Below are 20,547 nucleotides of genomic sequence, written 5' to 3' on the forward strand. Positions count from 1 at the left end.
CCAGAACATTTTGATTCACCACAACCTCACGAGTCAAATCCATAGACACAAAATACTAGATATTATATTTATTGTATTTCAATTGTCAGATCTGTCCTATGTATTTACAGGAACAGGCTGGTGTTATTATCTTTGCCAGGAGAAACATGCATGTGTGAGTGGGTTACTATGCACCTCTCTGTCTGTCCACGGCTAATCTCCCATTCTGCTGCAGCAAACTGTATAATATGTTGAGTGCCCAGTGATGGCTGCATGCTCAAGGACCTCTTGCGGTTGTGGTGACTCACGCTTTCTCAAAGCACCTTTTATTACCTGTTTTATACAGCCATCGATTGCCTGCTGACTTCTCACTGTCTACTCTAATCCAGTCATGCTGGTAGGGCCCGCTGAACCACAGTGAAACACAGTGGGATAAAAACAGTTTGCTCATTTTATGGTTTTTGACGGTGTTTGGCTAACCGCTTAAAGTTAACGGAACTACAAGGACACACATTGCTACACCTCTCTGCCACTCAGCCGCTGCTAAGCGGGCAGAGAGCTTGCGAGTTTGATTGTGGTTTTGTGGCGATAAAGTATAAAGTAATAGAAAGACAGAAACAGTCGGCAGGAACTGTTTCTTTGTGAGTAGGCGGACGTACTGTGCATTTCAATAATATTCAAATGACAAAAACATGGACATTACATTTTTCTTTGCAATTTCTACATTTACTAAATGTGATAAAACACACTTAAGACTCAAATAAGTAAATTAAGAAACAAAAGAAATGAAAAACACAGGTGACTTTGAAAGACCAAAGAGAAGAAAAGAATGCTTTTAATACATTTTTCTAAATGGCAAATTATTATGCTGACTAAACTCTTTATTAGGGTTGTACCATAACATTAGAAGCATAGTCAACCCGAGAGGACATAGGGGTGCTGCATAAGAGTTAATATCAAATATACTTTGCTGTAATACTATGCAAAGCTTGATAAACAAACAGCAAGATGTCCAAGTCACTTCTTTTTAGTGAGCTGGTGAAATGACGCCAACACAGGAGAGATAAGATCCCTGTTTTGTTGACCTGTCAGGAGTGTAGCTTCTGCATTTTGAAATCAGTCGCAACTGTGAATTGGCTTTCCGGTTGATTCCACAATACAGCAAGGAACAATTGTCCAGTTTAGAGGAAATAAAAACGTGGGTGTAACTTTTTCAATGTCAACTGAATTCATGCACTGCATTCATTACTTTTGAGGTATTTGTCAGCTCGATAAAGCCTGGGTAGTCTTCTGTTTGAATCTTGGTTCATGATGAAAGAGAACAATGGTTTTCTGGCATGGTGCAATACATTTGCTCAGATATTTTCAGAGATTCAAAGTTCACAAAGCTCAGGTTCCCAAATGTGTCTCAAAGTTATTGTAAAAAACATCTTACAGATATTTGGTCAGTTTAAATGAGTGTATCATCCGTGTGAAATTCGAACTAATGTTGTGCTACCTAATGACAAACACACTGTTGGCCTTCACATAATCAAACCTTGTGACAGATCACAAGTGACACCGTCATGGAAAGAACTTCCATCACTAGTGTTTCTGACTGCCCAGCAGAGAGAACCTGAACTACTCAAATCTGTAAGATGTTAGTTCAACTTTAACATTATTCTAATACAGAGTAGAGTTACGACCGAGCAGTCTTGCAACTACAGAGGGCCTTTTCCAGATGGATCTTACCTGTTTGAGACTCTGCCTGCACACATTCAGTGGATTTATCACTCTGCATGGACAGAATAGAGAAGCACGTTGATTAGATTGCCAGAAAGTTCCTTTCAAGGGTTAATTGTGAGGATGCTTTCTTAAATTGGCAATAAGTGGAAATACGTCTCACCTTATTATTATCATTTAAAGGCCAGTTGATAGACACATAGTGTCGGATTTTTCTGTGAATGGAAAAAATGCAAATGAGTACAACAGGAAAACAAAACAAAGGCATATGATCGCAATCATCTGGTATAGTTACTCAGTTACTGGAAAGGTACTTGACACAAAGCAAGACTGAATGAGCCAGGCCTCAAAATATGTCACTCACCCTCCCTGCCCAATTACAGGTGTGATCTTCACATTTTGCTGAATGCTGTCTCCATTCTTCTTTTTGGCATAATAAATCCCCTGCCACTCCTAGAACATAAAAGGAATGAACCGAGAGAGAGGAAATGAAACGCACTGACGCAAAATGTACAGGACCAATCATCATAACAACTGAGAACATACGGTAATTATAATCATTTGAAAATGTCTTGAATGTAGGTGTGGACTGGGTGTGTTGCATGTCAGTGTTCGTGGTGTAGGTTAGAAGCTGAAGTGGGGTGGCTCATAGTATTTCAGAGAGCAGCGAGGTGCTTTAATGGGTAGGGTGAGCACTCTTGGAGTCCGACGGGCTTGTTTCATGTCCCCCCCACCGACGGACTGCTGTGGCAGCTTAAAAAGATCCGTCCCGCTGTCAGCCTGTCTGAGACTGACCTTCGCTCTCTGTGTAGTAAGATTACTGCACCGCCATCAACCGCTGTTCTTATGCACATGAAACAGAGCTGCTGGATGGCCAGTGGTACAGACTTATAACACACATGGATGCATGCGCACGCATGCACGGAGACAAAGGCAGGAGCAGATATCGGCAGACCCATTTGATTGTGAAGCGATAGTCTTCATGTCAAACTATTTATGTGAGAGTACCAACAAACAAGGGAAGCTGACCATTTATTTTTCTGATGCGTTCTTAATTAACTGATGAACCACCCTGAAAAGTTGTGTTTGTGCTGAAATGTATAGTGTAGATGATTTGATGAATGCTTTTTACCTTTCCTTTCCTTATGCAAGAATTTATTGTTTCAAGGAGATCAGGCTTATTCTTCTCACTTTTAGGCACTTCTATTATTTCCTTTCCTATTAGCTCGCCTTGTTGGTAGCCCATTATGGACTCATAGGCAGGGTTCACATACTGCAAAGGAGAGAACACAGCAGCGTTCAGGCTTGAACTGAGTTTATAAAACCCAGTGTGAGTTCAGACACAGTTAAGATGATGGCATTCCATGAACTGTGCTGACCAAAACAATTCAGGGAAGCTGACACATTCGTTGCTTGTTTTGTTGTGATCAGAAACATATTCAATGGAAAATTAATAACGCAACGACAGGCTGCACATCTTTGATGCTAACAAAAGGAGCCATTCAGACAGACAGAGACCTCAGCTATGACTACTGAGATCTGGGATCACAAGACATGAACAGGCTCTAAAACAGCAGAGAAGGAGGGAGAGAGAAAGAACAAAAGACGAGGAGGGGGAGGACACCGTGAAGGAGACTGATGAACTGTCCATCACAATAAAGCAACTAGAAGTATTAAAGTTTCTCAGAAACCCACCTGAATTACTTGATCTTCAGAAGTGATCTCTATGGCCTCCTGGCTTTGTTCTAGAGCAGTGAAAATAGCATTTCCAGCCCTTGTGCAGGTGAAGAAACATCAGTAAAATAATTGCTGTTAGCATATCCAACATGCAGAGTGTCCAGCTTCTATTTATATACATTTATACTTTGTAAAGAAAGAACTAGCATGATACAGTAAAACTGTTAAAAGCAGAGACTCTTTCTGAGGTGTTGCTCTAAATGCAACTCATTAAAGTTAGTACTGAATGCAACGGATCTAAAATATTAGTGCAACACTGACATGACTCACCTGAGTTTGAACTGCGCCCGCACCTCTCCATGCTCCAACTGTAGCAGCTCATTATAGCAGGCCATCGTATTGGCATTCTCCACATATCTCTGAGGGTCAGAGTGCAACACGGATCAATCAAAGACAAATGAAAGGAAACCATTTCCATGTCAATGTATCCATGACAGATTCGTTTTAGTGCTGCTGATGCCAGGGCTAACAATGGTTCAGGTACAGGGAACTCAATGCACACGTCTCCTGAGCAAATAGAAAGGATTTACAATCTGTATTCACACACACACACACACACACACACATTCTGTTGCTCACCCTATTAAAGCCGGCATTGATCAGGGGCATCACAGAGGCTTCCTCTCTGTCCGGCCTTAAAAAGAGAACACATGTTAGCACCCAAACATTATGACAAACACTGAAGACACTTCATCACACATCAGACATTCATATGGACCAGAGTACACATCTGCCGAGTATTCTAACAATACTCCTACCAATTATTAAGTACTTATAGACACAGAGAAGGAGAAGGACAAGAAAGGCCCGAAGAGGGGAGGAAGAGGAGGGTCAGCGAGTTGTACATACCTTTTTACAACGGCGACTATCACAGTGTTTTCTGAAGAGTTGACCGCTCTAATTGACCTGTATGTAAACAGAGGGAGCCTTTTAGCCAGTGAGCAGGCTGGTGGAAAACTTCATGGCATCAAATCAGTGTAATTTTCAGTTTTTCACGCTCCGATTCTCCCAGGCAGACAGAGCCCAGTGGTGGAGTTCTACGAGCAGGCCTAGGCCTCTGAAAGAATGCAGTGTACAGGACCACTCATCCGCCTGTGGTTTCCCCCAGCCAGCGGTCATAAAGGCCCTTTAGTTCCCCATCGGAGCCTGTGCGTGTACACTGAACATATGGATTGGTCAAAATGAATGGGGTTAACATACACGCTGGGCAGGGCAAATTAATGTTTGTAAATGTGTTTTTGGTTTGGGCAGAGGCTAAAGATAGAGGGTTGTATGGCCAGGCACCGCTCATTTCTCATCGACATGACTCCATGAGGTAGCATGCAATGGAAGCGAGTGAGTCCAAAGTGAGCGGGCCGTTTACCCCCAAGAGACATAAACACACGCATTACCGAGTGCACTGTAGCTGTTCTATCAAGATTATCTGGTCTGGGTTGTGTCATTGGCCTGGGATGAGACACTTATGGGATTCAAACCAACTTTGTCCACTGTGATTCTCTACCAGGACAACGAATGTGGATTAGCTCAACTAATTGGCGGGATGACGAGACTGGGAGTGGGTGAAAACTACTGGAGTTATCAAGCGAGCAGACAAGCCAAAATTGGAAAAAGGGTTCAAATAGTTTACTAAAAGTTGGATAAATTGTTGAAACCATGAGCTAAATGGATAAAACTGTGAGCTAAAATGAGTGAATAAATGTCTGGAACCTCTCCAGTGGTAGTACGAATGCTTGACCATGAGCTGTTTGATGGATACATTGTTTTACAACATCCACTTATACATAATCAATAGTCTTGAGGAGCAACCATCTTACCTCTGTTCAACTCTACACATTTGGAACATGACTTGTGTGACTAGGGTAGCTAGAGTTTATCTGACAGGGTTGTGGTGGGAACACCAGACAGAAAACTAGCTGGGAACCACTGCATAGCATCATCGTAGTAATACAACATAAAGTAGTGATCTATACTATGATGAAGAGTACGTGTGTGGCCTACCGGCATAGAGCTTCCGCATCATAGTGTCTGGAATGTCTGTGGTCAATGATGACGAGGTCATGATGCTTCTCCAAGAAGCATTCAAGAGCCGACTCGGGTGTTCGTGCCATGCTGCACCTGAAGTTGGCCTTCTCACATGCCCAGCAGAAGCCATTACTCTGACTGTCCTCTTTGGCAAAAACTAAAAGTACCTGCAAAAAGAGGGATGACTAAGCACATATATCCAACTGAGGAATCTGTATTTTTAAGTGACCTCTTGCAATGTCATTCGATGAAACCCATAAACATGGAGCTTATGTAATATAGTTAAAGGGTGCTTTGAAGAGACAAAATATTAAAAGAAATTAATGTGTAATTGAAGTGGTTGAAAACACGGAAGGAAAAAAAGGCAGATACAATTTTTTTTTTTATTGTACATGCAAACAAATATTAAAAATACCAGCTTTCCAAATGCCAGGACTCAAAGAGTCAAGTGTTCTCATCTCAGCATGGCTTGAAAACTAATGATTAGTTTACATTTACTGTATATATTTTTCATGCATCCACATTTCAACAATCAACAATCATTTAGTTAATGAAATGTCCGAAAAAATTGTGCCACTGTCTGTCATGAATTGTGCATGCAAAACATTTTTCAATTAATAATCAATAGTGTTTTTGAGAATCAATATAGTGTCACAAAACATAATATCGCAACCCTCAAGTGTAGCGATATTGTCATCCAACCTTTTTTTATATTTGTTTGATAAAGATATGAAGCAATTGGACCATTAAAAAAATAAAAACAATATATATATACATACAGTATACATTGTCAATTGTTAAGTATTGTCCACATCGAATTTATACCTGAGGTAGAAATGATATACAGGACTGTCTCAGAAAATTAGAATATTGTGATGAAGTTCTTTATTTTCTGTAATGCAATTAAAAAATCAAAAATGTCATGCATTCTGGATTCATTACAAATCAACTGAAATATTGCAAGCCTTTTATTCTTTTAATATTGCTGATTATGGCTTACAGCTTAAGAAAACTCAAATATCCTATCTCTAAATATTAGAATATCATGAAAAAGTATACTAGTAGGGTATTAAACAAATCACTTGAATTGTTTAATTAACTCAAAACACCTGCAAGGGTTTCCTGAGCCTTGACAAACACTCAGCTGTTATAAATCTTTTTTTTTACTTGGTCTGAGGAAATATTAAAATTTTATGAGATAGGATTTTAGAGTTTTCTTAAGCTGTAAGCCATAATCAGCAATATTAAAAGAATAAAAGGCTTGCAATATTTCAGTTGATTTGTAATGAATCCAGAATGCATGACATTTTTGTTTTTTTAATTGCATTACAGAAAATAAAGAACTTTATCACAATATTCTAATTTTCTGAGACAGTCCTGTATACACAGCAACACTACACATTATTTAAAATTAAATGGAAGTATTATCTATAATTAAACATTTGAGAGCAACAGGGCTAATGGATGTGTAGCCAATATCTGATTTAAAAAACTGACGTAACTAGTCACAGAATAACTGCCTCCATCCTGCAGAATCAGTTGAGTAAGAATAGGAGAAGAATGTGTTTCAATTTCTCAGTGTATCAACAGCTCTGAAGTCATCATTGGTGCATTCATGCTCATTTGCGCCTGTCGTCCTAATCAGCCTCCGGCGCGGGCTTGACTGTGACCTCAGGCCTGCAGCGGACAGGCGCTGATTGATCAGGCTCTGCTCGTACTCAGTGCGTCACAGATTTTATTGTCCACTGCCGTGATCTATGACACAATTAGCCGAGGTGGCCTTGACTGGCTGTGTGGCCCCTCCCACCGGTCTGACAAGGCTGTGGCAGAAAATGCTGCCGTCAAGCCAGCCATTGACAGCTCTCTCTCTCTCTCTCTCTCTCTCTCTGCCAGCATACTTTCATATAACCCCTTACTTGCGCAAATACTGGACCAGGGATTTAGGCCCGCCTCCAAGAGCAGTGCTGCACTAAGAGGAGATTCATGAGTCACTCTCTCAAACAGACGTCATCTCCAACTGTTGGCAGGGAGCAGGATGAACGTAGAGAAGGGAAAGTTTGTTCTGCAGACTTGAGTTTGCATCACACCTTGAAAATTGAGTTTGGACACAAAACCCTGACTTTGTTGGAATAGAGCTACTATCCTCCACACAATGAGGGGATAGAGGATTGGTTGTTTTGAGAGTTGTCCTTTTGATTCAATCCTGTGATCGCGTGGTTTTATTTCAGTGCGCAGCTTCAGGCCGGGTGTTGCTAATGCAAACCATATTCTGCTTATGAACATTTTCCCTACGAGCGGCAATAAGTGTCCGGGTCATAAATACATCACCACTGACTCCAGCAGCTATGTTCGGTACGCACAGGGAATTAGATCAGAATTCCACATTGGGATGTTGATAGAAAAGTCAACATTCCCGCAGAGGTGGAGGAAAGGGGTTATATAGACGAAGATACAGTCTCTTCAGAAGCCTGTGCTCAGACCAGACACACAGGCCTCGCTCAGTAATAAATAACACACCAACAATCTCAAAGTGCATTAAAGCACTAAGGGTGTTTTTTTCTTTTCTTTTAAAAAAAATATTTATGCTCCAAACAAACAGATGGAAAAGGCAGAGAGCCAAAAAGAAAGAGGGGGGAAAATAGCTTGAAAGAGGGGTTGCAAACATTTTTTCAGTGTCTGATCGCTCCGTCTCAAGAACATCAGTGTTGAAAACAAGGAGGGCCCGGCCAGATCCTGTGAGCCGCGAGAATAGAGGTGGAGTGGAAATGAGGAGGGCATGACAGGATCAGCTGTGAGTGACAAAAACAGGAAGGGGATATCTCTCTACCTCGCTTTCCTCCCGTTGTCACACTGACTTCATATCATCACTGTTACACTAAGGTTAGAGTGTGTTTTTTAATGTCATTTGCATTTAAAAATAATTTCTCAGAAGCCGATGGTCGCGTCTTGTTTTGTCTGACAAACAGTCCAAAAGTGATCAGTTCACTACAATATGGGACAAAGAAGAGCAGCAAATCTTCACATTTGGACAGCTTGTACCAACAAAGGTTTGTAACGTGTAAAATATATAAAGCAATTCATAAAAATAGCAGACGAATCCCAAATTACATTTTATAGTCTCTCAAAATAAAATTTATTCTTCCTGAAAAGCGTACATTTCGAAGACTCCAACTCTTCACCCAATAAGCGGCAACGCATGCCGAGAAGCACAGTGCCACACTGTGTCATGGACCATTGAGCGTCAGAGAATGTCCTCTTCGCAGTGAGCAAACTAGTCCATGGTTCCTCTGTGCAGTTCTTCCATAACATGCATTGTTTATTATGTTCCTGGTCATAAATGTTTGGCGTTGTTGCCTTGACAACCTAAGGCTGCATCGCACACAATAAGTCCATTAATTTTTGTATTTATTTTTTCATTTCTCTTCTTTGAAAGTTTGCATGCGTAGTTTTCTTTCTCCTCCTTTAATCTCTTGGTAAGGTGTGTTATCTTTTAGAAATTCAAGATTAGCTCGAGTAGTTGACGTTTTGAAATGCTAATACTGGAGAAATGCTACCAAATATTGACAGTCACACCACGTTTAGCGCCACAGCTCGGCTAATAGCCCCTAAATGATATGAGCATAGACATTTCCCTGGAGCACTTCTGATATTCTGTGGAAAGCCTGAATGCATTCACACACACAATAATCAATCATTCAGATGTTTGGCATTGTTTTACGGTACCTGAAGCGGCTCTTTAAATAACTTCATTGGTCCAAATTGCACCTCTGTTAATGTGGTCTGAAAGTCAAGAAGAAAAATACAAGAATTAGAAAAATTATCACTTCAGAATCAGTTATTTCATATTTGTGTTTTGTTGACATTGGCTTTACATCATCATTGTTCAGGCTCCCTGGGACCCCACTGCTGTGTGTGTTTAATAGTAATGATAATACCAATAACAAAATCAATCAGTTAAACATTAAAACACAGTAGGTGGAGAAGTATTGAAGTGAGCATTGGGTTATTCATGAACACTTATTTATTAAATCACAAACGCAATGTAACTTCCTGATTTATAATTCAAATGTACAGTAGAGTTGTCAACAACAAAAAGTAACAGAGGTTTTCAACTCATTACTCTTTCCCTTCATGAGTTTACTCTTTTCTGTCTGAAAATAATTTAGCTTCCTTCCTGTTAAATGGAGCCCAGCTCAGGGGTTAGTAACCATAGCAACCAAGCCCCTCACGGACCAACATCCCTCTAGAATTCCTCTTCTCTGTAAACAATCTACACATGTGAGGAGGAATACAGAGAGGAATTTTAGAGTGTGCCGAGCAGCAGTAAATCACTTCTTGCTAAGTTGTAAGCCGTTTGGAAAGCTCCATTGAAACAACAACAAAAAAAGGGGGGAAAGCTGATTAGCCCTCCGTTGTGTCCAAATTGACGTCATCATGACACTAGGCCATTTGTTGCAGCTGTCCGCAAACAAGTAGTGTGGCATCAGGATACAAGCTGATGCTCTGTGATCATCTGATCTTTCACAGAAACGAGGAGCTGGTCACATGATAGGCTTGTGTGCACTTCAGAGACAGCATGCAAGTGTGTGTGTGCGTGTGTGTGTGTGTTTGTGTGTGTGTGTGTGTGTGGGGGGGGGGGGGGGTCCAAATAATAGGGACTAAAATATGGAAATACCACATGAGAAGGTCTGGCCAAGCAGTACCAAGTTTTCCTGATGTCAGATTTGATTTCAATGACTCAGACAAGTCAGAACAAATAACTCAAATAATTATTCATTTTGATTCGAGATTCAAACCATTAATTTTCCAGTGGAGGTGAAACAAAACTCTTCAGTGGACTACTGCTGAGTAAATGTCACAGATAAGTGGCCACACAAAACATATACCACACGCCGGAGTCATGTTTCCACTGCCACGCCGTGTGTTGGTTGAGCTAGTTTGAGGTCGGGGTCTTGACGTATGAAGTTTAGCCGCAGAGCCTCCAGCGAGCTGAGGCCGAGCTACAGCAGCAGTCTGTCCCCGCGCAGGAAGACTTCCCTCTGTAACTGACACTGACACTACCAATGCAACTGCAGCTGAGGTTGTGTAACTAGAATAGCCTGCCACACACACACACACACACACACACACACACACACACACACACAGACACACACAGCTAAACCAGTCTGCCAGCCTCTTAGAGCGACACACTCCTCTTGTACAGCACACACACACACACACACACACACACACAAATGAATCACTCAGCCCAGCATTTGCATCCCGCAAACATCATGCTGGCACTCGACCAGGGGCAAACAAAGCAGGGGAAGTAAGTGAGCCTGTAGGCCAGGCAGGCGAGGAGTACGGACGTGGTGCGTATGCCTACGTAATCCTCCTCCTCGCCCCTCCCTCTTGCTATATGCTGTCGTGTTGTACCAGTCACAATAGGATCCCGCTCTCGGTTCACATGAGCCACTTGTTAATCAGACGAGTTTCGTGAGCAGTCTGAGTTGAATGCAATGCATTCTGGTCTGTTGACCAACTGATGATTCAGAGCCAGATGTAATTAATAGGATTATTACCTTCGCATTGAAAATGCCGGAAGGTTATGTTTTGATCGCTGTGTATTTATTTATTTATTTATTTGTATGCGTGTTATTCGCAAAACTAAAAAAGTATTGAACCGAATCGCATGAAATTTGGTGGGATGATTGTTTATTATCCGGGGACCAGTTGATTAGATTGTGGGATCGATCGGGTCAAAGGTCAAGGTCAAAGGTCATGAACAGGTCAAATCTTCTTGAATCACATGGAATTTGGTGGGATGATTGGTTATTATCCGGGGACCATTTGATTAGATTTTGGGATCAATCGGGTCAAAGGTCAAGGTCAAGGTCATGGAAAGGTCAACATCTTTTTTTTTTACCATAGCACGATACATTGTTGTCCAATTGGCATGCAACTAATGCCAAAATGTTCATAATTCAATGCCCAATCTTGTGATATGCGAAGGTATGCGCTCTACCGAGTGCCCGTTCTAGTTGCAGTTGTTTTGCCTTCATTTGCAACAGTGGCGCCCAGTTCAAACATCCCTAATAATTTAAATTATTTGATTTCTATCTCCAAACCCTACTGCACCTGTAACACTTCGAGTTTCCAGGGTCAACCTTACACTCACACACCCATGAGATAAAAATGAGCTGGAGGTCCTTGTTAACTTAAAACAATTCAGTTTATTAGGTATACCTATCTAACGCTAATGCTATGTAATTCAACAGTCCTGCAACAAATCAGACCTTCAGGTACGTAATAATAATAATAATAATAATAATAAGTGTTTGTGGGAACCAGAATCCAAAATAAAAGTAGTGCTTACTGCTGCCCTGTTGTTTTAGACTGCATTAGTTTTACATAGATGTACTAAGCAAAGTGTATATGTGCAGCTTGGACTTCACAGTAATTAGTTTACGTTAGTTTGACTAAAACAAATCATAATGAAGCCTCTCAACTAGATTCTAACTTTGTTAATGATGTCATCTTAAAGCTTAGCTTCACATGTGCCTACATTTAAAAAAGAGTGAGACTTTAAAAATGTAAACCTACCCTTTCTTAATGCAGTTTGGGTCAAAACAATCAAACCTGTTCTCTCCTAAAAACCAATACTTAACCAAACAGAGTCGATACCAGTACTCTCATTTTGCCAGACTTCAATATATGAATGCCAATCTGTGAGGAACTCATTGGAGTCATTGTATTTAAGGGCCCACAGAGCTTAAACAAATGGAGCTGATGGCAGACACCTTGATTTTCATAATCATTTTGATAAAGATGCTTCACATATAAGGTGCATCGGTCATATCATTGCCACAACGTGATTTTATTTAATAAGGTCAGGATTTGTGCAGATATTAATCCAAAGAAAAACTAAATCCCCTCTCCACCCCCCCAAAGCCAATTTCCACACAGTGAGCCTGGGCAGGGCCCTCTGAGGGTCTGGGGGCTCTGGGGTGAGTTCTCGCTTTGCCTGGTTGGTGAACCAGTGAGCATTCAAGCATCTTAAATGGCTGGAAATTTTTAAATCCAAAGCTTGTGGGTGATTTCGTAGAAAATAAGTCTTTAAAAAGGTCAATTTGTGAGGTGACAGTTTCCAGGCTGACAGCTTCAAGCGGTCTGATGTCATGTGATATTACACCGCTGCTCCTCGCTCAGGCCAACGTGACCACATCAGAGCTGCTGGGTGTCAACAGTCATCTCCAGCAGCATTCAGGACAGTCTGCAGTCGCCTGCTACTCTCATTCAATACACCCAACGTCTTTACATGGAGGAGCTGCCTCTGAACCTATATCCTGCTCCCAGTGTATCTGGCCCTATAGATGATCTTGATCTCGATCTCGATCTCCTCCTCCTCCTCCTCCTCCTCCTCCTTCTCCGGCCCACTAGCTTTTTCTGTCTCACACTCACACAAACCACTAAAGTGAAAAACAGGAAATTGGATGACATTGTTCGGTGCGCAGACGTCAGCAGTGAGAGATAGAAAGAGTAAACAGCTTACTCCACCCCATCGCTGGGACCAGGATGCAGGGAATCTTGGGATGCCAGCTCCTGCTCCTTAGGAAAATGTGCATGGCGGTTCACTCACAAGCCCCAGATCCCTCGCTTTGAAAAATATCTCTCTCTCTCAACCTCTCTCTCTCTCTCTACCTCTCTCTCTCTACCTCCCACTCTCTGACACCACTTCTTCCTCAGTGTGTTCCTCCTTAAAACTTCTCGACATGTGGTTAAGTGGTGCATTATATGCAGAGCTGATGATGCTCCAGCTAGACGAGATCAGCGTTTCCTCCTCAGAAGAAGAAGTCAACGTGTCGGCGTTTGTTTGTGTTCCCGTCCAAAAGTGTGAATCAAATGGAGATGAATTAATGTTCTTCATTAGGTCTGATTAGAGGGGAGCGGCCACAGGTGTGGATGCACACTGTGTACCAGACAGACGGAGTAACTCTCACACACACTGAGCTAAGTGATGGTCTAAATGGCACAGTGTGACACATCAGCCTCCACACACGCTGCGCCCCTCAGATAGTAGTGCTAGCTGCCCATGCTGTGTGTGTGTGTTACATCAAATGGAATAATTCACTTTCATGTGTGGCCACTTACATTTGCTGCCCATCAAGCTGCGCTGAAACAATCGATAACTAGAACGGGCACTCGGTAGAGCGCATACCTTCGCATATCACAAGATTGGGCATTGAATTATGAACATTTTGGCATTAGTTGCATGCCAATTGGATATAAATTGACCGCGATAAATTTTTCTATGGCAAAATGAAGATTTTGACCTTTTCATGACCTTGACCTTGACCTTTGACCCGATCGATCCCAAAATCTAATCAAATGGCCCCCGGATAATAACCAATCAGCCCACTAAATTTCATGCGATTCAAGAAGAAGTTGACCTTTTTCATGACCTTGACCTTGACCTTTGACCCGATCGATCCCATAATCGAATCAAATGGTCCCCGGATAATAACCAATCAGCCTACCAAATTTCATGCGATTCGGTTTAATACTTTTTGACTTATGCGAATAACACGCACGCACACACGCATACAAATACACGGCGATCAAAACATTACCTTCCGCATTTTTAATGCGAAGGTAACAATGCGGTTTCAGACCTGCAACTACCGGCCTGGTAAACGCCTCACCAAATAAGACCACCAGTGAGATACATTTGCACTAACTTTTATAGTATGACTACGTGTTTTAATTAGCCAATATTTATATTTTTTGCAAGAATCATATACTACACACTATTGTCATCCAAGTAGAACCATAATCAGAAATGTTAGCATATAAACGTGTTTTGGGGGGTCACAGTGAACTTTGACCACCAATTTCTAATTAGTTCATCCTTGAGTTCAGGGAGAAATTTGTGCCCCATTTGAAGAAATTCCCTCATCATATTTGACAAAAATATACAGGCCTGCAATAGACAAGTAGTACAGGTTCTTTTTGTCTTTCATCCAATGCATGCTGGGATAGTTTACCTCAATCTAGCACAGCTATGTATTACTGTAGAGGACTACACAGCAAAAACCTTTTTGGCAACTAGTCAAATCATTCCTTTTATGGTGGCAGTTACAGTAGCTCTCAGTTAGTGTACATGTACCAGTGCATTGTGGTATATTTGTAGTTCAGTACATACAGTTGGGTACAATTCTCTCCAGACATTTGGGTGACAGCGCTTCATAGCGAATAGCGAACACAGCATGGTTGTGTAGAAAATACATAGATATAGACAACAGATGATACCTGTCTCGGCAACACAAACTTTACAAAAAGTACAACATTTTGTTTGTGTTGGGTTTTTAGGTGAAACAAATTAGATGCACCATTATTTCATAATAGTTAAATCCACTTTGGTTCTCGGCCCAGTGTGAAGCCAATGATGATTAAGTGGCAAAGTGATGATTATGTGCTAGAATTCAGAGCTGAATGTGTTGGTATTTTTTGGTAATCTCTGAGAAGAGATTTCATAATGTTCCTTACTTTTCAAAGGAATCAAAATAATTGATCATTTAGAGCCAACAATGAAAGTAATGAAATCCCCCTGTACACATTTATATTTGAAACCATTACTTAAAATCAGGCACATCGTCAGTGATGAAGCCCCGATGGCATAAGTCAAGACACTAACACGACATCCCACGTTAGCACATGCACACGCACATGCGCGTGCACACACACACACACACACACACACACGCACATGCAAACACACTCACACACACACAAATGCCTGTCTCTCTGGCTAAAGACTGAAGAGCAGTACAAATTACATAACACTAATAGGGCTAAATATAACATGCAGTCGGAATTCATACCTGGTCTTATTACTCTGAATTGCTTTAATACAGTTGACAAAGAGAGGTGAACTAAATCCAAGGACACCCTCACCCACCCAAACAATAATTCATCTAATGTGTTAATGTAATTGCAGTTCATCAATATCTGTAACCGTATGTATTCTGGCTCAGTCCACATGTCTTATCCACGGTGACCAAGCCCACAGTCATCCAGGCAGAAGACTTTCGTTGAGTCACTGGCATGGCTGAGGGAAACTAGGCCACTGTGGATCGGTTTGTCCCAGAACATTCTCTCTCTCTCTCTCTCTCTCATGCTCTCACTATTTTATATTTGTTAATGTGAAAACTAGATTTCACTAAATGTTGTTTTTTCATATAATACCTCCCAATGCTTTTCCTTGATAGTCAATATGTGTCAGATGCAATGTCATAAGATCAACAATATTATAGTTTGACTTTGTTCCTTACTGGCTACAGTAAATAAGAATGCATTTTTAAATAAACATCTTTTAAGCCCATTTAGTGTTTGTAATCAGTCCTATTGGTTCATTCCAATGTATAAGAAAAAAACTACTTTTTATACGTTTGATTAATAATTTAGTGAATACCATTTCATAGAAAAATTAACCATCATACCTGAAGTAACTTCAAAGTGAAGCGGTAACATGCTCCTATTTTGAGAGTCAGGGAACTATTTATCTATTTCCCCTGAATATACCACGTAAGCAATTAATTGGTTGTCAAAACTGTTGACCTATTTCTAGTCAATCAACTAAAATAAAAATATCAGTTCTTTCAACCCAGGGCAGATAGAACATTTTGCATTACATAATGTCATCAGTAATTGTAAAAAAAGTGTAGTAAAAACAGCAGAAATAACCAATGTTTTTTATTTCTTTATACCTTTGGCAGTCTACAAGGATAAATGCTCCAATAACAAACAGACCAACAATCTGCAGCTTCCCCCCCCCCCCCCTGCAACTTCATATCATGTCACAAAAATGACAATCTGCTGTAAACACAAACATACAATCAGGTGACTACATGGCAAAATGAAAACTGTATCTTTATCTCCACAATCCGCACACTGATGGTCCTGAGGCGCACAAGAGATCCATAATGGCCAAATTATTATTTCCAGGCTCTTTCCAAGTACATATTGCACAGAGGACAGTGACAGTGAATATTGTTCCAGGTGTTGCAGTGTGACCTAAAGATGCCAGCAGCTGGTGGCTTAAGCTCTGGTATGTGAAGTAACGGAAAGTTAATGAGTAATAGGCTATATGCTGGCTATACAAGCTGCTGCCACTCGATAGAATACACATTACAGGGGGCAACACAGCGAGCTAAAGTAACCTTAGAGAAATATTAAAAGCTACTGATGCACACGTCTTCCGCGAGCTGTCCCAAATACAGCAATCTCTAATCAGTCAAAAGTGCACACGCACACACACACACATTGTTTTTCGTGCAGTGCTTCCAGAGTACGCCCTGACCTTTATTCTGTCCGCAGTGACATCCCTCCTACCTCACCAGATAGTGCGGAAATCCAAGCATACGGGAACACACACACACACGTGCGCACACACACACACACGCGTGCACACACGCACACACAAACCCACAAGAGACTGAACTTGTCCTGGAATTCAGTCCCAAACGCCCTTGAATGACGCCTGTGGTTTAAAAATACAGAGTTTGCAGAAATTGGATAGGTTACTTCATCCTTGGTGACCTGTCCCGGTTTCTCACCGGTGTTCCACACCTTGCAAGCATCGTCTCAGATATCGCACAAAAGCCCATCACATGTGACGCATGCTGTTGTTCAACAATCAGTTTGTTTCCCAGTTTTCAACAGAGAATATTGAGATATAGGTAGTTAACGTTGTATTCTGCTCCTACAGAGAAAACCAGTGCTCATGTCCTCTCCTGGAATATAATGTGTATTTACATTATGCACGTTTGTGACATCAGAGTGCATGCTGCATTGATTCCCTTGTGACGCTGCATAGGCCTCCGCACATTCCTTGTGTCCATAGTGTTGCGAGTGTGTGTGTGTGAGAGATGTGTGCGTCACTGTGCCAAGGAGAGTAACTGAGGCCTGGCAGTGGAGCAGCTCCTGCTGACAGGCCAAGTGACGAGGGTGAGAGACTGCTCTCAGAGCCTCACACACTGGCCCACAGGGACATGTGAAGACGAGCAGGAGCAGGGGAGACACACACTCATTACACATGGAGAGAATACTGTTGGATACATCGCTGCATGTAAGCCAACTGCCAAACTATGGGGATGAAACTGAGGCTGGGATTTCTGCGGTTTCAATTAAAAAGACAGATACAATTTTAACGGGATATCCTCGGCTTTAATCTCTCATGGCTGTATTTATCTAAATTTGTCTCACTTTTCCCCTTCTCATATTTCGAAATAACTTGTATGAACATTGTATCCAATCTATGACCCTGACCACTTTTACTCTCGTTTTTTAGGAATATGAGCAAAATCCAACTTTTTAATCCTAATCTAAGATCTCTTGAGCCGATATGGTAATGAAAGGCATCCTCTAGAAACTATACGTAGCAAGCATGAGTTGTTAAAATGGGCGATGCAGCCATTTATGTTTGCACCTCCATAAAGCGAGGTGACTAACTGACTCATTTAAAAATATTTTGGTTGTGTTAAGTGTGGGTTAAGCTTCAAAACCACTGCATCCTACATTTTCCTTTATGCAATAGCATCTTTCATTAGACCTTCTTTGCCTCCTAAATACAACTTATTTCAACTCCAACAATTCCAATTTGTAACACAGGCCTTCTGCTATTTACCTATTATTCAATCAAATTATGAGTCTCGCAACCAAGTTGAAAACAATCATTGGGCTGCTCCAACGAAACGGGAGGCAGCATTATAATACTACTGGGTCATTACAATCTAAATGTAGCCATCCGTTATTAAAGGAAAGCTACAACTAACAGCAGGGGAGGAATATGCAGAATTCCAACAAACTGCTGAAAATATGAGATCTTGTCAAAACAACACTGCCATTTCATAATCTTGACAAGTGGCATTGGCCTATACACTTTAAGTCCAGGGTGGCAGAAACGAGGGAGTAACTTGTGTTTTCATTTCATCCTTCCTTCCGATAGGGGACTGCTTCGCTTCGTGTTCGGCTGCCTGATTTAATCCAAAAAACAAACTATTGAAACGTACACGGACCATGAATCTATTATTGACAAGCCCTTGGAGCAGCTCTACTTCATTCTCTGGACTGAGGACAGACTGAACAGAATTATCGCCTCTCAATGAACAAGTGGTATCATCAGACGGGACGGGCCTCGCTGCATATCTCTGCAACACATCGACGTCTTTGACACAACGTCAAAACTGTTACTTCTACATATTCTGTTGTTAATGTTAGTTCTTGAATGTTTTAAACTTAACTTAACATGCACCTTTAAAATAAATACAAACATGATATCTTCTGTATCCACAACCAGTAAATGAATTAAAGATCCGCGCAAAGCTGAGCACTTTCTCCAATGTTCACCTTTAAGGTATTTCAGTCCTTATCCAGATTACCCTGAAATCCCTATAAAACCTGAACAATCCTAAACCATCCAGTGCTCTGAGGCAGCCCCTGACTGAACCGTCCTCCTCATCCTCTGCCCCCAGTAGCCTCCTTCAACACCATTGCCACTGTAGACCCGTGGACTGGACTGTTTAATTTCCCCTCTTACTATCAAAATGTACCCAGATTTTCCTGTACATAAATACACCGAAGATTAATTCTGATAATATATATATATATATATATGTATTAATCATAGTTTACTTTAACTGTGTCTTTATTAGCTGTAAATGCTCAAACTGTTCCTCCTGCACTGTGAACCACTGGCAGCTGTGGATCAGGCAGCATGTCGTCTGATTGTCCCTCCTCCCTTAGCTCATTCCGGTAAGGTCAAAGGCCAATAAAGCAAAAGGACAAGCTAATGGAGCTTGGTGAGGCTAAGTGGGACACTGCCTGGTCCCGTGACACGACAGTGGACTGTAATCTTACCGGGAAACTTTCCATTGCAGTCAGTCTTCTCAGTCCAGCCAAATACATGACAACAAGACAATCAACAGACAAAACAAGAAGACCGACAAGAGATCATTAACACGTCAGTAACATTGTTGCCATACCCAACTGTACAATGTTAATTACCTCGCCAGTCCCGTGGCCTAAAGGGAGGATTAGAATTAGCAATATGCCAACACCACCCTGCTCTATCTGGAACTCTGCGTGACTCCACCTCTCCACAACAGCTTAGATGTTTATTGAAAATATCAGAAGCGATTCTCCGACGCTCTTCAGACGGCTGAGAGAGCATTAGATAATCTCGGACACCCCCTCCTCTTCACCTGCTAAAACAGGAGCACTGATGTCAGCGTTGCATGAGGGATCAGTGGGTGACACGAGCTGGAGCGCCGGGCTTGGCACACAAACCTCCCTTGATTTAAACACACACACACACACACACACACACACTGAATGAGAATTGAGGATTTAATGACTGCATGCCAACACAGACACTCACGAAAGGTTGGAAGCACCCAGACAGCCCAGGTTTTTTATCAAAATATCCTACTGCTTTATTAAAATGATTCATCATCAGAAAATAAAAGCTTATGGTAGTAAACAAAGTAGTAAACCAACAAATGGTTACAACACACTTTCCTGTCAGAATAAATCTAATATTAGCAATTAAACTATATCAAATCATGTTTCTCTTTGCTATTGCACGCAGCCAACTACTATCACCAGAAGAAGCTTATGCTAACAAAACGATATTAACACTAACCTGACATTTAAAGTGAGAGTTGTCTTACTTATTTACAAAGTAAATATTTTTTCTTCAAATGTTGAACTTTATTTATATTAAATACAGTAAAATCACATAGACGTACCGATTTAAACTAAGCATTGGAAAATATACAACAATTGTAATTCCATTTTACATCTTTAATTGCAGTTCATGAACAACTCAAGAGCAAAGCTTCTTGGTTGTATGTCATGTCACTTACACTTGCAGCGACAGTACCTCACATTACCCAGTATTTATTTGAAAGTTTTAAAACTGTATGAGCTCAAACCTAACTTGTAATCAAATATTGAATAAAGAGGACATGAATGCAATGTTTTCGCGGGATTATGTTCCGGCCATGGTTTCCAATGTGTCTGTAGTTGACAATAATTAGAGAG

At 41.2% G+C, this 20,547-nt stretch overlaps 1 protein-coding gene across 4 annotated transcripts in view; it reads right to left on the reverse strand.

The window, feature by feature from the left end:
• Positions 1–20,547, reverse strand: part of pde8a (phosphodiesterase 8A) — a 41,750-nt gene that overhangs the window by 13,311 nt on the left and 7,892 nt on the right. For 3 of the 4 annotated variants that reach the window (XM_056412800.1, XM_056412801.1, XM_056412803.1), the window contains 10 exons: positions 9,184–9,240; positions 5,437–5,627; positions 4,288–4,344; positions 4,018–4,072; positions 3,709–3,797; positions 3,397–3,475; positions 2,834–2,974; positions 2,066–2,154; positions 1,865–1,916; positions 1,711–1,753 (listed from right to left, as the gene is read on the reverse strand). In XM_056412800.1, the coding sequence (XP_056268775.1) occupies positions 1,711–1,753; positions 1,865–1,916; positions 2,066–2,154; positions 2,834–2,974; positions 3,397–3,475; positions 3,709–3,797; positions 4,018–4,072; positions 4,288–4,344; positions 5,437–5,627; positions 9,184–9,240 (853 nt within the window). Of the gene's footprint in view, positions 1–1,710; positions 1,754–1,864; positions 1,917–2,065; positions 2,155–2,833; positions 2,975–3,396; positions 3,476–3,708; positions 3,798–4,017; positions 4,073–4,287; positions 4,598–5,436; positions 5,628–9,183; positions 9,241–20,547 lie in introns of those variants that run through there. The other variant, XM_056412804.1, reaches the window with a different exon arrangement.

The sequence above is a fragment of the Pseudoliparis swirei genome, chromosome 4 (genome assembly GCF_029220125.1).
Source record: "Pseudoliparis swirei isolate HS2019 ecotype Mariana Trench chromosome 4, NWPU_hadal_v1, whole genome shotgun sequence".
Lineage (NCBI taxonomy): Eukaryota > Metazoa > Chordata > Actinopteri > Perciformes > Liparidae > Pseudoliparis > Pseudoliparis swirei.